The sequence below is a fragment of the Macaca nemestrina genome, chromosome 12, assembly GCF_043159975.1.
Source record: "Macaca nemestrina isolate mMacNem1 chromosome 12, mMacNem.hap1, whole genome shotgun sequence".
In the NCBI taxonomy this organism is placed as follows: domain Eukaryota; kingdom Metazoa; phylum Chordata; class Mammalia; order Primates; family Cercopithecidae; genus Macaca; species Macaca nemestrina.
This window is the reverse complement of record NC_092136.1, coordinates 32,376,773-32,394,413: the sequence shown is the minus strand read 5'-3', so window position 1 is coordinate 32,394,413 and position 17,641 is coordinate 32,376,773. Positions and strand designations below refer to the sequence as shown.

The 17,641-nt window shown below is 41.8% G+C and overlaps 1 protein-coding gene and 1 pseudogene across 1 annotated transcript in view; both read right to left on the bottom strand.

Moving 5' to 3' along the window:
* Positions 1 to 681: 681 nt before the first annotated feature.
* Positions 682 to 1,563, bottom strand: LOC105471522 (phosphatidylinositol N-acetylglucosaminyltransferase subunit C-like; annotated as a pseudogene).
* An 8,657-nt stretch (positions 1,564 to 10,220) lies between these two features.
* Positions 10,221 to 17,641, bottom strand: part of LOC105471524 (cleavage stimulation factor subunit 3) — a 77,675-nt gene continuing 70,254 nt past the window's right edge. Inside the window, exons 17-21 of the mRNA XM_011724019.2 lie at positions 16,184 to 16,379; positions 12,617 to 12,770; positions 11,527 to 11,621; positions 11,346 to 11,406; positions 10,221 to 10,927 (exon numbers count right to left, since the gene is read on the bottom strand). Coding sequence (XP_011722321.1) covers positions 10,725 to 10,927; positions 11,346 to 11,406; positions 11,527 to 11,621; positions 12,617 to 12,770; positions 16,184 to 16,379 — 709 coding nt within the window. The 3' untranslated portion in view covers positions 10,221 to 10,724. The remainder of the gene's footprint in view (positions 10,928 to 11,345; positions 11,407 to 11,526; positions 11,622 to 12,616; positions 12,771 to 16,183; positions 16,380 to 17,641) is intronic.

Genomic DNA, 17,641 nt, shown 5'->3' with positions numbered 1-17,641 from the left:
TTTTTGGGTCCCAGACAGGAGACTGGAGAATCTGGGTCTCTGTAATCTGGCAGACTGGCCGCATTTTGTGAGGGTACTTTTATTAATATTTATTATTTTTTGTTTGTTTGAAGGTGTGTTTTTTTTTAATAGAAAACATATCACTTCATTTGTTACAGCAAATGATTCAAGAGGGCCCCAGAAAGCTTTTTCATCCACAGAATTACAGAAAGGATAAGTACCCTCACCACCCAAGCCTTTGGTTCATTTTGTTGTTTTGTTTTAATCTCTGTTCTCTTACCACAATGACATGCTGCATCCAGAATGGAACTCTATGTTCAAGTTTTTTTTTTTTTTTTTTTTTTTTCGAGATGGAGTCTTGCTCTGTCACCCAGGCTGGAGTGCCGTGGTGCGATCTCAGCTTACTGCGAACTCCGACTCCCGGGTTAAAGCGATTCTCCTACCTCAGACTCCTAAGTAGTTGGGATTACAGGCACGTACCACCACGCCTGGCTAATTTTTGGATTCTTAGTAGAGACGGGGTTTCACCATGTTGGCCAGGCTGGTCTCAAACTCTTGACCTCGTGATCCATCCGCCTCGGGCCTCCCAGAGTGTTGGGATTACAGGCATGAGCCACCGCACTTGGCCTGTCTTTAAGTTTTATACTAGTTACGAGGCTAGTCTATCAGAATGTCCCTAATTTAGCTGAGGAACCTGGACAAGTCTTCCTTGATTTCAGCTTCATCCCAAGGCCCGTGAATGTTTTCTTTAAAAAGCTGCAGGCGAATGAGGTAAAATGAACAGAGACATGAGATAGAAGTCAATAGAAGGGCAAAGAGTATGGCTCCCACAGCTCTTCCAAGGCCAAAAAGGCAAAAAGCAGTGTAACCACTACATAGCCCTTGGGAGTCCATGCCTTTAGTTTCTCCTGTAACATGAGCCACAGGACAAAAATCTGGATGGCAAGTGTTACCATGATGGAGACATGCAGGGACTGGGGAAGGCGTGAAGCCAAGCCTCCAGAAGCCAAGATGGCCGTGTTCAAGGATAGTTACTGGATACAATGGATACAAAAGCATCATTGGCACCATAGGTAAAAGAGATGAGGTGGCCTAACAGCGTGAAGAGCAACATGGCCTAGATGGTGTCAGTGCTGACAGACTCTGGCAGGGTCTTAGCACTGGTGAAAAGCCATAAGTGAAAGTAATGAAGACTAGGGCACTTTTCAGGTCAGCCCACCGGATCCACCCACTCTTCTGCCCTTCACTTCCATCAGTGAGCTCAAACAAAATATACCCGATCAGTGAAGAAGCCAGGACAGTCCCAACAAGCCAGTGGGGGGCCAGAAGACCCTCATCCATATACCACCAGATAACCAGAAACACACAAATACTGCACAGCTGCAGGATCAACACACTGGACTCAAATACCACAGCCTAATACTGGTATTTCCAAGCATGGATGTTTTTCCGGAACTCTTCCAGGAACCGCCGGTCCACACAGTTATCAGGAAATGGCTGTTGCTCATACAAGACCCTGTGCCACTTTACCTCCTTTGTGTTAGTTACAGGTTGGGCACACATTATCCTTTCATTCAAACTCAGGCCAGTTTAATCATCCCTCTCATAGAGGTCCATGTGGTTCTTGTTGATGACATTTTGAAATGAGACCTCCCTGGAAATTCCATGTCTTGGTTGATATTCTACCGACCTTTCCTGGTTTTCAGAGGCAGCAATCCAGGCCAGGCCTACAATAGATGAGTTTGTCTCTGAGGCAGGATAATACAACCAAGTTCCTGCCTGAGAGTTCCTGGGCACGCGTGGCTGGGGGATGGCAGTTGCCTGCCTTTTTCCTTGTAAGGGTACTTTTTTTTTTTTTTTTTTTGAGATGGAGTCTGGCTCTGTCACCCAGGCAGGAGTGCAGTGGCACCATCTCGGCTCACTGCAACCTCCGCCTCCTGGGTTCACGCCATTCTCCTGCCTCAGCCTCCTGAGTAGCTGGGACCACAGGCGCCTGGCACCATGCCTGGCTGATTTTTTTGTATTTTTAGTAGAGACGGGGTTTCACTGTGTTAGTCAGGATGGTCTCAATCTCCTGACCTCGTGATCCACCCGCCTCGGCCTCCCAAAGTGCTGGGTTTACAGGCGTGAGCCACCGCGCCCGGCCGTGAGGGTACTTTTAAAGAAGATAACATCTTCCATGGTGTATTCAATGAGGTCATGTCTGGAATTGTTCCCTTGAGGTGGAGGCTGCTCTGTGGCCACTGTGCCTGGCGGTTGTATGATCCTGGGTTCCTGGGCTGAGAAGCCTCAGCCTCAGAGTGTCTGGGGCCTTTTTGTCCCGCTCCAAGACTGAAGGAGAGGAGCTTACCCCCAACTGCACAGCGCTGATCACCACTTCCTGCAGTCATCCTTCCCAAATCTCAAAAACTCTTCTTTTTTAAGAGTAGATTCTTGCAAGGTATTTTTCCCCTCCTGAGTTCTTACATTGCCAGAGTTCCATTTGTACAGTTTGAAATCTTGAGGCATGAATAACTGACTTCACAGATTCTCTTGGCCCCCCACTACCTCAGTGTCCACTGGTGGAATTCTGCAACTGGGCAAAAGTCAAGAATGAAGGAAGCAAACTTCAGAACCACAATATTCATATTGAATCATTTTGTTGTTGCTCTATGAAGATAAGTAAGCTAATTTTCTTCCTGGAATCTCATAGGATTATTACTAAGGGCCAGGGAGATCCGCTTCGTTCATTTAGTCACTCAGGAAGCATTGCTAAGCATCCCCTCTACCGTCCCCTACAGCTCTCCTTCCAAAATGAAACATCCTTTGGAGTGTGTTGTCCTTCAGAATCGAATGGATTCTATATGCTGCATTCAGTAACAGGTTGTGGAGACAAGTGTCTCTTCCTGAAATTGCTAAGTGTATTTGGCAGTAGTACTTTACTACTTGTGGATAGAACTGAGAGTGAGGTCAGTATCACCAAGCCTCTTGGATTTCTTCAGTAGTCTCATGGATGAATGAATGTTTAGAGCAGTAACTGCTACTTTGTTGGCTCTTGGTTGGGTGGATGGATTCTCAGTCCTGGTGTTTTTAAAAATCTCATTCCGGCCGGGCACGGTGGCTCACACTTGTAATCCCAGCACTTTGGGAGGCTGAAGCGGGCGATCACCTGAGGTCAGGAGTTTGAAACCAGCCTGACCAACATGGCAAAACCCTTCTCTATTAAAAATACAAGAATTAGCCGGGTGTGGTGGCACGTGCCTGTAATCCCAGCTACTCGGGAGGCTGAGGCAGGAGAATCACTTGAACCCTGGAGGTGGAGCTTGCAATGAGCCGAGATTGCACCATTGCACTCCAGCCTGGGTGACAGAGTGAGACTCCGTCTCAAAAAAAAAAAAAAAAAAAATCTCATTCCGTCTAAAGCAAGCTACAAAATGTGATTATTTATGTCACAATATGACTCAGCCATAAATGTACTTCAGGTAAGAAGCACACTAACATGATATCTTACTGATCAAATGCAGTCGGTAGATATATATGAATTTTTTTCTCTGTGAAGAAAAGCTATTAATAAGTTTGACTTAATAGGCCTATAGTATGCACATACTGGCCAAGATTCTAAATGGATTGTTCAGCAGTTGTGTTTTTGTGGAGGTGCTTATTCTCATTTCTCCAAAGCCTTAAGATTCCTGGGAATAGAGGAAATGTTGCTGCCACCAACTTTGCTGGTGAATTTCAAAGAGAATAGGTGTTTGCTGTTTGATTTCCGGTGACCTTTTGGCGAGCTCTGATGTATATGTAGAACATTTGTGTTTCTTTCCATTTTGAGGCCAGGTGGTAGAGTGGAAAGACTGGGAGCTGTCAGGAAACCAGGGCCCGATCTCCACTCTGTTATGTACCAGCTGGGGCAAATCAGGGTCCATTCCCAACTCCTTTAAAATGAAAAGACTAGACTTGGTCTTTAAGCTCCCTTCCGATTCTAACATTTTGTGGTAGCAGGATTGTGCACAAAGAATTAGAGAAATATCTGGTTTTAGTCTTTTTTCCTCTATCGCCGCCTTACTGGTTGTACAACATTGAGCCAGTCATTCTCCCCAAGGCCTCAGTATTTTCATTGTTAATTGGGAACACTCCTAATTCACATTGTTGCTGTGAGGATTACATTTGGTAATGAATGTTAGAACGCTTTGTACGTGGAAAAGGACTATACCTTTCTTTTTTAACTACAAAGGCGAACATGTTAACCCCGTACCTGTAGGCGCACATCTGCTGTGGTGTTACATTCCACTGTTAGTGCCCAACCTCCCTTCTGTCAACCACATTTTACAGGCCTGTAGGGAAGGTTTTCTTCCTGTCCTCTCCCAACACTTGTTTACGTTCATCATCTCTTCTGTACTAGAGCTGCAGTCTTACGTTTGCTTACTTCCTGACATCCACCTCCACCCCAGTGATTTCTCCCCATCTCCAGCTCTGTATTATTTGAACTAAATGAATCCATGAATGAACCAATGAGTGGATGAATGAATGGTAATGGATAATGGTCTATGAAGTCATATTTAAAGGCACTGTCTCATTTGTAAACAATCTAAATAAATAACTACAATGATATTTGCAAGTGTGTATCTATATTGGATTTTGCATTATATAATTATTTTAATGGAAAGTCTTTTTAGTCATAGTATTCAAAGCAACTTCAAGGGCTGGGGAAGGGGATAACCTTTAAGCCCAGGTAAGCTCTGTTTATTAAACTATCAAATGTTCACTGGTACTTTCAGAAATAGCCAGAGTTCTACAAAATATGTGTTAAGTCTAAATAGATATAATTCTACTTAAAACTGTCCCTCATGTGGGTTTCTGTCACACCTGACTTACATTTGTTACCTACCAAACTTAAGAACCAGAACTAAGCTATAGGCCTGGTTCGATGGAGTGTCACTTTTCTTGACTTAAAAGTTAGCTTAAAACAAGAAGGGCCGGGTGAGGTGGCTCACGCCTGTAATCTTAGCACTTTGGGAGGCTGAGGCAGGCAGATCATTTGAGGCCAGGAGCTCTAGACCAGCCTGGGCAACATGGCTCTATTAAAAGTACAAAAATTAGCCGGGCGTGGTGGCATACACCTGTGCTCCCATCTCAGTAGGCTGAGGTGGGAAGATTGCTTGAGCGCAGGAGGCAGAGGTTGCATTCAGCCAAGATCACACCACTGCATTCCAGCCTGGGTGACAAAGTGAGACCCTATCTCAAAAAAAGAAAAATGAAGAAGGGCTGCACATGGTGGCTAATCCCAGCACTTTGGGAGGCTGTCGTGGGAGGACTGCTTGAGCCCAGGAGTTCAAGACCAGCCTGGACAATACAGGGAGATCCTGTTTCTACATAAAATTTTAAAAAGTAACTGGGCATGGTGGATGGTGGTTTATGCCTGTGGTCCCAGCTACTTGGGAGGCTGAGGTGGGAGGATTATGCTATGATCATGTCTCAAAACAAAAAGACTTCTGAAAATTTGTATTTTCTTTTGTTTTGATTGTTTTTGAGATGGAGTCTCATTCTGTTGTCCGGGCTGGAGTGCAGTGGGACAATCTTGGCTCCCAAGCTCAAGTAATTCTCCTGCCTCAGCCTCCCTGAGTGGCTGGGATCGCAGGCGTGTGCCACCACGCCCAGCTAATTTTTGTATTTTTAGTAGAGAGAGGATTTCACCATGCTGCCCAGGCTGGTCTTGAACTCCTGACCTTAGGCGATCTGCTCGCCTTCCGTGCCTGGCTGAAATTTTTATTACGTAAAACATAAGTTCTCTTGCTCATTGTCATAGTCAAAGAACTACTATGTTAAAAAAAAAAAAAAGCAGAATTTATGAACATGATGACTATGGTTTAATAAAATTGAACTCAACATTTATTTATTAACTATAGGCCAATACTGGGTTATAATATCAAATAAATTCATAATTATTGACCAAGGTCAATATACTAACAAAAATGGTGTTTTTTTCATTCTTTTTCATTGGTACAATTTGATTGTTCAGAAAGTTTACTAGTAGTTTCTATTAACCTTTTACTGTGGCCACATAGGTGCAACCTCTTGTTTGAAGTTTAGTGGTAAAGGCCAGAGTTGACTAATTTTTGTTTAGGAAGGACATACATACAGTCCTTGAAACTTTTGTCTAGTTCTAGAATCTTGAGGAGATGCTGTCATTGCTTTTATAAACAGGAAAAAGATGGATATCTTTTGGCAAATTCTTTGGGTCCAGCAATACTGATATGAGTCCTTGGAACTGTAGGACTGACTATCCCATGAGTCTGCACATTAGATTTCCAAAGGTAAGTTCACATGTCTAACATGCTGCTTGTTGAACTGTTTAACAAAAGGAATGATCAAATATCAGGCAGAATCACCTTAAAAACTAAAAATTCATACATATCTGTAGCAGTTAGAGCATTCAAAAATGTTTTCTTCTAATGAGAATCCTTTTTATGCTCAAAGAGCTGATCATTTCTAGGGTAAAAAATCTTATAAATAAATGCAATAGGAACAGTTATAATATACATAGTAGCCTTAACAATAATTGGTACAGTTTGAATCTGTGTCCCCACCAAATCTCATGTCAAATTGTAATCCCCAGTGTTGGTGGTGGGGCTTGGTGGGAGGTGATTGGTCGGGGGAGGGGGGCGAAGTTCCCATGAATGGGTTAGCACCATCCCCTCGGTGCTGTTCTTCTGATAGTGAGTTCTCGTGAAATCTGGTTGTTTAAAAGTGTGTGGCACCTCCCTCCCTCCTTTCTTCATCCTGCTCTGGCCATATAAAACGTCCCTCTTCTCCTTCATCTTCTGCCATGATTATACATTTTCTGAGGCTTCCCCAGAAGCAAATGCCACTATTCTATCTGTACAGCCTACAGAACCATGAGCCAGTTAAGCCTCTTTTCTTTAAAAATTACCCAGTCACAGGTATTTCTTTATAGCATTGTCAGAATGGACTGATAGGTGATTAAAGACACTTTTCACCAAGTGTGTGTGTGTGTGTGTGCACACACGCGCTAAAAAACGTTTTTTCATGCATGTTTGCGTGGCTTTGTTTTATTGTTTATGGGAACACTTTTGCAGATCACTTACTTACAAGTATTTGAAACTGTTTTGTCTTTTTTTTTTTTTTTTTTTGAGACGGAATTTGAGTTTCGCTCTTGATGCCCAGGCTAGAGTGCAATGGTATGATCTTGGCTCACTACAACATCTGCTTCCCAGGTTCAAGCAATTCTCCTGCCTCAGTCTCCCAAGTAGCTGGGATTGTAGGCATGTGCCACCATGCCCAGCTAATTTTGTATTTTTAGTAGAGACGGGGTTTCACCATGTTGGTCAGGCTGGTCTCGAACGCCTGACCTCAGGTGATCCGCCTACCTCAGCCTCCCAAAGAGCTGTGATTATAGGCATGAGCCACCTCGCCCGGCCTGTTTGTCTTCTTCAAAACACTAACTGTGGAGTCCTAATTAGGGAAAGGGAGTCAGGCTGCTAGGAACAGGGAGAAGCAGATAAATTATGAGTCTGCCTTTCTTCATGGTCCAGGACATGTAGCCGTACTGCACCCAGCTTATCACCAGACACCTTCAAGTTAGCTCACTGCAACCTTGGCATTCTCAGTAGTACATAAAACCCTCTTCAGCACATAGCACCATCCTATAAAATCCCCAGCAAGCCTTTGTCTCTTTGCAGACAAGCCCCATCTCTGCCTGTTCCAGCCTTGCAGTGCATCTTCATACCTTCTCTAATCTACCTTTCTCTACCTACAATCGTCTTGGTAAATTTCTTCTTACCCCCACACCATCAGCCCCAGATAGTCGCTGCTCACCCATGACACTAACCACCAAAAATGGCACTTCAGGAACAAGTCTACACCTCTATATTTTATTTTTGAAACAGGGTCTCACTCTGTCGCCCAGGCTGGAGTACAGTAGTGCGATCATGGTTCACTGCAGCCTTGGCCTCCTGGGCTCAGGTGATCCTCCCACCACAGCCTCCAGAGTAGCTGGGGCTACAGGCTTGTGCTACCATGTCCAGCTAACTTTTTTTTTTTTTTTTTTGGTATTTTTAGTAGAGACGGGGTTTCACTATGTTGGCCAGCTGGCCTCGAACTCCTGGCCTCAAGTAATCTTCAGCCTCCCAAAATGCTGGGATTACAGGCACAAGCCACCGTGCCCAGCCTACACCTCTGTATTTTAAAGTCTATGCCATATGGTACTACTTGTGTCTTTTTTTTTTTTTTTTTTTTTTTTTTTTGAGAGTCCCGCTCTGTCACCCAGGCTGGAGTGCAGTGGTGCTCTCTCGGCTCACTGCAACCTCTGCCTCACAGGTTCAAGCAATTCTTACGCCTTCGCCTCCCAAGTAGCTGGATTTACAGGCTTGTGCTACCATGCCCAGCTAATTTTTTTTGGTATTTTTAGTAGAGACAGGGTTTCACTATGTTGGCCAGGCTGATCTTGAACTCCTGGCCTCAAATAATCTGCCCGCCTCGGCCTTCCAAAGTGCTGGGATTTACAGGCGTGAGCCACCGCACCTGGCCTACTTGTGTCTTAAGTTTTGATGGTAACTGTGATATTTTTTAAAAACTCACAACTTGAAAGTGATACTTGAAAGGGTAAGAAAGTCTGAATTAGAGGCAGCTGACTTTGTTTTGAGAGGCGATTTTAGCTTTAATGGGAAAATACTGGAAACTAAACACACTTTTGACCAATTTATATAACCTTGCTACATATAAATTTATATGAGAAAATGATTCAGGATAACTTTTCTTTTACAAGTAAGGCTTTTGTGGGCCATTTGAAGCTGATTTTAAATGTCAGATTATTTTTTTTTTTTTTTTTTTTTTGAGACGGAGTCTCACGCTGTTGCCCAGGCTGGAGTGCAGTGGCGCGATCTCGGCTCACTGCAAGCTCCGCCTCCTGGGTTCACGCCATTCTCCTGCCTCAGCCTCCTGAGTAGCTAGGACTACAGGCGCCCGCCACCGCACCCGGCTAATTTTTTGTATTTTTAGTAGAGACGGGGTTTCACTGTGGTCTCGATCTCCTGACCTTGTGATCCGCCCGCCTCGGCCTCCCAAAGTGCTGGGATTACAGGCTTGAGCCACCACGCCCGGCCTAAATGTCAGATTATTTAATCACATCTGAATTCAAATTCTAAACTGTCTAAATTGTTTCTAATATGTAAGATCATTTCTTTATAACCATAATACTTGTCCTCCCCTCCTTTTTGTTTCCTTCCTGCTTTTTAGTTTTTAACACGTAAAGAGAAGAGGAGGTAATGTTACCAAAGAGCACAGTCTATTTCTTTGGACTTAATTTGCATGACAAGTTTTTGCTCACTGTAATTAGAATTTAGTTAAATAGATGTCATTTTCCTTAATGTTATCTATGTTTAGCTCATGGGAAAAAAAAAGGTTCTTGAGAACTGGCCACGTGTGAAAATATTCAAGTTCAGTATCCCTAATCTGAAATCCAAAGTGTTCCAAAATCCAAAACCTTTTGGGTGTCAACATGATGCACAAAGAAAATGCTTAGTGGAGTTTTTTGGAATTTGGACTTTTGGATTAGGGATGGTGAACTGGTAAGTAGGATGCAAATATTCTGAAATCTAAACAAATCCAAAATCCTGAACACTTCTGGTCCCAAGTATATTCAGATAAGGGACACTCTGTGTGAGAACAAGACAGCAGGTGGTTAAAGGAATTTCCACACTTAGGTTGCTTTCAAGAGAGACAAAAGTATTAACAGGATCTTAATCTGCCTCAGATTTACTGGGGAGCAAATGCATTCATATTTGAGGATTTCTAAAATGGTAGAGGCTAAGGTGGATCACGAGGTCAGGAGATCGAGACCATCCTGGCTAACAAGGTGAAACCCCGTCTCTACTAAAAAAATACAAAAAAACTAGCCAGGCAAGGTGGCGGGCGCCTGTAGTCCCAGCTACTCGGGAGGCTGAGGCAGGAGAACGGCGTAAACCCGGGAGGCGGAGCTTGCAGTGAGCTGAGAACCGGCCATTGCACTCCAGCCTGGGCAACAGAGCAAGACTCCATCTCAAAAAAACAAAAAAAAATGTTTTTAGTTAGCACCAAAAAAGACCAGGAAAGAGTATGTGATTAATATATTTAGTAAATACAAGATGACTTTTCCTTGTACTGACATTTATTTTTAAATGGTATTGGATAAATAACATAAAATAAGTAGTTATTGTAAATAAAATCTGAAAGGAGCAGAGGAAGCATGATGTTTCTGAATCCTTTTATTTTTCAAAGGACTTTTAAAATTTCAAACTACAAAACGGATTTCATACATTCTGCCATAAATAAAAACAAACAATAAGGCAGGACTCTACATAAGCAAACCAAGAACAATTGTTTTCAGAAAATGTGATAAAATGCTTTACAATCATAAGCCATCCAGTTTTTAAAATAAAACTGTTGAAAAACTCACAAATCTTCAAGCGGCACATACAAGACACCCTTGAAGAGGGAACAAAATGTGGTTCTGCCATTTTGTATTGTTCTCACATTTTTGAAAACCTAATTTTGCTTAGAGCATAGGTCTGTTCCATATTCTAAAATTCACACAGGTTGGTTTGTTTTTCTCAAGAACCATATGATAGAGGCACCAGTGACAATACAACTTTGTTTCCAAGAACCTTGTAACAAAGCGTTGTCTCTTTTAAACATACGACTTGAGGCAAAAGGAATCCTGGACAGGAGTTTTCTGCAGAGGCGTTTAAGCCCTACCGAATCCGTTTCTGCTGCCGTGCTCTGTAAATGTCATGAACAGGGGGGACAACGGCTCCCTTTTCTTCATCTTCATCTGAATCCTCGTTGGGCCTTTTGACGGCCTTGGTGAGTACTGCATTACTTTCCACAGGGCCGTTGCCTTCTACAGCTAGCTCTGGGGCCCCACCAGTAATGATCCTCACAGCTTCCTCAACAGCTGTTAAAACAACAAAACGTAAAAACATATTCCACTATGAAAGGGTATGTATGTTCAACTGTGGACACTTTATAGTTCATTTCATAGCCTACTAATTTAGCAAAACATGGGATAGTACTACTGATACTAAATAATGAAAGAAAAAGACAAAAGCTGCTGTTAAAACTAATAATTTTAATAAGCCAAAGTACATGTTCACATGAATAGAAAAGATAAACTTTTATGACATTTTACTTAGTGGAATTCAGTATGAATAAGCCTCTCTCTGCCAAAGAGGGTTTGGGTAACTCCTGGGTTTCACTGTACTTCAAATTGGCTGGCTGGTTTCAAAAACTTCAGTGGCAGAGAATAATAATCTCTATGGCTTATGAGACAACAATGTGGAATGACACTCTGAAATGGATTTTCTGTTACTTACTATTTGGTATCTTGCATCTTCGGAAAATTTCCATCAGTTCATCCACTTGTACGAAAGGACCCTATTTTGACATGAATAAATTTTAATCCCAGTAATCTGACAAGTTAAAATAGCAGTAACTTTATACACAATTACTGTAACCCACAGAGCCAGTATCTACCGTGAAAATAAGTGAACAAACCTGGAAACAGATAGGAGGAGGGAGAAGTTTCATTAAAACAACAGCTGCAGGAGGGACTGGGAACACTCCACCAGGTACAGGGTGTAAGCCTGGAGCTGTGAGAAAAAGAAAAGTATGAATCAAGTGGGATGGAAGAATTTCTACACAGAGCTAAAATCAAGTGACTTGCACATAAAGATCTTCCATGTCTATGCTGCTTTGTTCTGGACACTGAAAATACTTTTAGGGCTTTACCAAACCAAAGTGGGTGAGACAGAGCAGTCTCAATGCCATGGCCACTGCGAGGCAGAGAAGTAGACAAGTGACTTTGTATAAGACAATTGGGGACTGAACTAAAGTCAGTTTTTGTCAAAGACTGTTTCTGAGTTACACAAGTCATTTGTTTAGCAATCCTTTTTCAAGTCAATTATTCAACAGCATATTTAATCAGAAGGGCTTTCTTCAAAAAGAATCTAGAGAGGCTACTAACCATTAGTAAGTAAAGAAACCAAATTGTATCAGTGAAGAAAGTTTCCAGCTGTTCAGGTAAAAAGCTGTTTAGCTTTTTTTTTTTTTTTGATACAGAGTTTCGCTCTTGTTACCCAGGCTGGAGTGCAATAGCAAGATCTGGGCTCACTGCAACCTCCGCCTCCTGGGTTCAAGTGATTCTCCTGCCTCAGCCTCCCAAGTAGCTGGGATTACATGCGTGTGCCACCGTGCCCAGAAAATTTTTGTATTTTTAGTAAAGACAGGGTTTCACCATGTTGGTCAGGCTGGTCTTGAACTCCTGACCTCAGCTGATCCACCTGCCTTGGCCTCCCAAAGTGCTGGGATTACAGGCGTAAACCACTGCACCTGGGCATAGCAGCATTTCTGAAAACCAAGTATTACTGCCAAAATGGGTTCCTGGAATCTGGATCATTGAAGTTTTGTTTTTAGGACATTCTTAGTTAATCTGTTTCAAAGATTAAAGCTAAATCACTTGTCATAGTGACCCTAAGTCTAATAATTAACCCACAATTGAGAGGCCATGTCACTTTACCCCCACACTTTGGATTTAAATCAACAAACAAACCGAGGTCTCAGTACTGGATCTAAAGTCATGGCTTACGTGCTAAATGTCGTGGCTGAAATGGAATCATCTGCTGAGTGTCTGGTTTAGGGTATTCTGGTTTTCTATCCACTTCATCTTTCAGAACAGGCACTATAGAAGGAGCTACAACTGGGTCTGGAATTATAGCTGCTAGCTTAGCACGGGAGACATCCTGAAAATGCAGAACAGAAGAATCCTAAACCTGAAAAAGGGACTACTAGAGAATAATCGTGCAATTCATAACCTTGAGGATACAGTGTGAATATCTGGGTTAAAACCACAGGAAGAAAATGGAGACGGATAAGCAAGGACTCCAATGATGGTAAAGATTGTTACTCAACAAGGAAAGCCATTTGGTTCTAAGACTCTGTATTATAACTTTACCCCAACACAAGTTAAAAGTCATTAAACTCAGTGTTGCCAGGTAGGACATTTGTAGGACAGATACAAGTTTTTTTGGGTAGTCATAAGACTGGGAACTAAGTAGAGGTCAGGATAATTTGGAGGAAAATTCAAGATTTTAGATCTTCTGACACCTCCCTTCCATTAGAATTGAACATCAGTTTCATTAAACGAAGCTGGATTAAGTGACGTCCTGTTTTGTGAAGGCATCACACGGGTTAAGATTTTGCTAATGCAATGAAAAGTTATTTCCAATGTGCTATTTATTACAGGGGACAAGGAATATTTATTGAGCAGACACTATTCATTAGGCAATTTTAGCCATTTATTCTCTCTTTGATGAAGCAAATAGTAACATCTCCATTTTATAGAAGGGACTGAAGCTCACAAAGGTTTTGATATTTCCCAGGTCACACAGATAGTAAGTAGAGAGAGGAGGATTGGGAGGGCAGGCCTCTCTGACCTCAAATCCATCCACAGTCTTCCTTTCAGTACACTAGCATTGCCCTGCCAGGGCTGAGACAAGATATGCCAAAGGGAGCAATACAGTCACCTATGAACAGAGGCCCTATCTCAGAGGAGCTCCCCTGCTCCAGGCAACCCAGTGTCACTCTGTCTGTCTAGAAACAAAATAACCCCTTTTTGCCACCAACGAAGGATAGTAAAGCATTCCACTTTCTCAAAATTTGTTGAAATGCAGTTGGTGACATCTGGTATTAATTATATAAGCAAATCTAAATGGTAGGCACATTGGGTATCACTTTTAAAAAATCTTTCTCACACAGATACATATACACCATACCACTCACCATAACACACAGAAGCACATTAATCCTTCCCCAAAAAACAAGAGTAGAAACAAATGTAAGATGGAAAACATCATATTCAGGAAGTAGTTCTACTCCTGAATACTTGCTATTTTCTTTTTTTTTTTTTTGAAACAGAGTCTCACTCTGTCACCCAGGCTGGAGTACAGTGGCACTATCTCAGCTCACTACAACCTCCCAGGTTCAAGCAATTCTCCTGCCTCAGCCTCCTGAGTAGCTAGGATTACAGATGCCCGCCACCAAGCCCAGCTAATTTTTGTATTTTAGTAGAGACGGGGTTTCACCATGTTGGCCAGGCTGGTCTCAAACTCCTGACCTCCGATGATCCAGCCGCCTCGGCCTCCCAAAGTGCTGGGATTACAGGTGTGAGTCACCACATCTGGCCACTATAAGATCTTTCTTTTCTGTTTATTTGTATTTTTTAATTTTTTTTTTTTTTTTTAAAGACAAGATCTCACTCTGTCACCCAGTCAGGAGTGCAGTGGCTTGATCACGGCTCACTAAAGTAGCCTCAGCTTCCCTCTTGGGCTCATCTTGGCCTCCCGAATAGCTGGGACCATTGGCAGGTGCCACCACACCTGGCTAATTGTTGTATTTTTCCCTCTTTTTTTGGTAGAGATGGGATTTCATCATGTTTCCCAGGCTGGTCTTGAACTACTGGGGTCAAGTGATCCGCCCGTCTCAGCCTCCCAAAGTGCTGGGATTATAGGCATGAGTCACCATGCCTGGCAGATCTTTATTTTAATTAACTGCCTTGATTTTCATTTTCATCTTGGAAAAGTTGAAATAGCCTTTTCTAGCAATGGCACAAAGTACAGTAAGTCCCTCACTTAACATTGTTAATAGGTTCTAGGAAACTGCAACTTTTAGAGAAATGATGGGCTAGGCGTGATGGCTGTCGCCTGTAATCCCAGCACTTTGGGAGGCCAAGGCAAGTGGATCCCTTGAGCCTAGGAGTTAGAGGCCAGCCCGGGCAACATGGTGAAACCCCATCTCCACAAAAAAATACAAAAATTAGCCAGGTGTGGTGGCATTTGCCTGTAATCCCAACTACTTGGGAGGCTGAAACAGGAGATCACCTGAGCCCAGGGAAGTCAAGGCTGCAGTGAGCCATGATCTCACCATTGCACTCCAGCCTGGGCGATAGAGTGAGACCATTTCAAAAAAAAATAAAAATAGAGAGAGAGAGAAACGATGTATAGCAAAACCAATATTTTTCTTATCAAGGTTATAACAAAACCATGTTAAACACAAAAACGTTATTTGAGGACCCACTGCATATCATTTAGCTTAAAGTCAAAGTTCTAAGAACCTATCAGTAATGTTAAATGAGGACTTACTGTAGTCTTAAAATATCTTTGACTTTTCATTGAGAAGCAGTTAAAACTAGAAGAAGAAACTAACTTATCCCTGAGCAGTAATCCTATGGTTCATACTAGGAATCTGCATCTGGCACAGAAATAGGGCTTCCATTAACAAAAATGTCTGAATATCAATTATGGGTAGTTTTTCCTCAAAATATTTTATCTGGATCAGACAGAGCAAGACCCAGGCTAAAAGAGGGCCGTGAGAAAAAGGAGAATGATGGTCAGGAACATCCTAATGGTGGTTGCCTTAAAAAGATCAACCGAGGACTTCTCTGTGAATTTCCATCTTAGTCTTTGTTCACATGTCACAGAAAGATTAAGAGATGATATAACGGTTTTCTTAGCACGGGATGTTTCTGGGGCTTTGTAAATATTAATCTCTCCCTGTGGCCCGAACAGGTTCAGGTGCCAGATTTGTTTTCTTATGACTCAGTAGTCTCTATAGAAGAGTTCCATTCATAGATGAGTTAATTCCCCCAAAGGTCACTGAAGGAGCGCTGTTTTAAGAATACAAATCCCTCAAGGAACTTTATGGATTTAATAAGCTGTAATATTTCTTCATTATATCTTACAAAATATGCAACAGGAACTATATTTGGTTTAAGATCGGTCAAAATATATGTATCAATTTGATAAGAACTATTAGAAAAAAAAGTAATACCTAAGGTAACATTCAGATTTTCTTTTGTTTCTCTTCCCTCCACACCTCCTCCATCTTGCCCACCAGATATAAGATATAAGGCACTGACAATTTCAGGGACAGAATGAAACTATTAAATCCCATTTCAATTCTCATTTTGTGCAGCTACTCTGACACTCAGCATTTCCTAAACCCCAGGAAAATCTCTGAACTTTTTTCTTGTTTCCTGCAAATCTATTCCAAAACTAGATTAATTCACATTTCAGAATTTAGAGTGCAGGTTATCAATGAACTCTTCTAAAACACTGGAAAAGTGAGGACATTCCACATCTTGATCCTAAGTACATACCTTATAACCAAGTGCTTTTAATTCACTTGCAGAGCAAGGATATAAATCCATGAACTTGTATCTATCTACTAGTAAAGCTGTTTCTTTCCCTTCATACTCTTCTTTGAATGCTGTAAACCGTCTTTTCTCCACCTTGAGTATACTAGCTAGATCACCAATATTACTTTCAAATGCTAGAAATCGGGCCCAGATTTCTCTGCAAGAAAAGAAATACAATTAATACTTTAATTATTCTGGGTTTAGGGCAGGGAGTTCATTTACAAAAACGCCTTAAGCTCTCTCTTTTCCCCATAAGTTATAAAAAGTGACTTTTTATTATAAAGATTTTTAAACTATAGAAAAATAGAATAGTATAATGAATACCTACATACCACTACCTATATTGCTAATATTTTGCCATATTTGCTTCATCTTATTTTTGCTTAAGTATTTTTTTTTTTGAGATGGAGTCTTGCTCTTGTCCCCCAGGTAGGAGTACAATGGCACGAACTCAGCTCACAACGTCTGCCTCCCGGGTTCAAGCAATTCTCATTACTCAGCCTCCCAAGTAGCTGGGATTACAGGCGCCCGCGACCACGCCCGGCTGATATTCGTATTTTTAGTAGAGATGGGGTTTCCCCAGGTTGGCCAGGCTGGTCTCAAACACCCTACCTCAGGTGATCCACCCGCCTCGGCCTCCCAAAGTGCTGGGATTACAGGCGTGAGCCACGGCACCCAGCCTGCTTAAGTATTTCAAAGTAAATTATAAACCTATCACTTCAGTATTTAAGCCCATTTTTGAGTTTTTACTTATTTAGTATATAGCTTCTTCTTTGTGGTCAACATGAGAGACTTACCTTAGAGAGGGTAAACTCTAGGCGGAGGAGTTGGAAAAGGAACCTAGACAGATTTCTAATTTCTCCTGAATAATGTGGCTTCATTATTTTGTCTAAGTGGCAGGAATTATAATGTAGAATACATTCTTCATCTAATATATGAATAAAAATATACTCCAAAATCTAGTATGATTACTCTATTGTTTCCCATTAATGTGGATCACTGGGGACGAACTGGTGCCTCATCATTGTTCTAACAGCTAAAATTAATGCTCTGAGACTGCCTAAATGTCACTATGCACCTTTGTACTAAAGTAATATATTAAGTACCTCTTATATACCAGATGTGTGGCTATCACAAAAAATCCTATACTGGTAGACATTATTGTTAATAAGAAAATGAGGATTGGTATAGCTATGAAATTTGCCATCTAGTTGGCTGAGTTGGATATTGAACAAGACTCCAAAGCCTTACTATATTTCCACTGTACCAATCCACAATGTTATTCCTCTGTATGGTAAAACTAACAGAGACAAAACCATAAGTCAGAGACATAATATGTAAAACAAACTTTCAATATATAAGAAGAGTCTTCGCTTTTGAGTAAGGGAGGTGAAAATTTCAGAATGCCTAACATGTTAG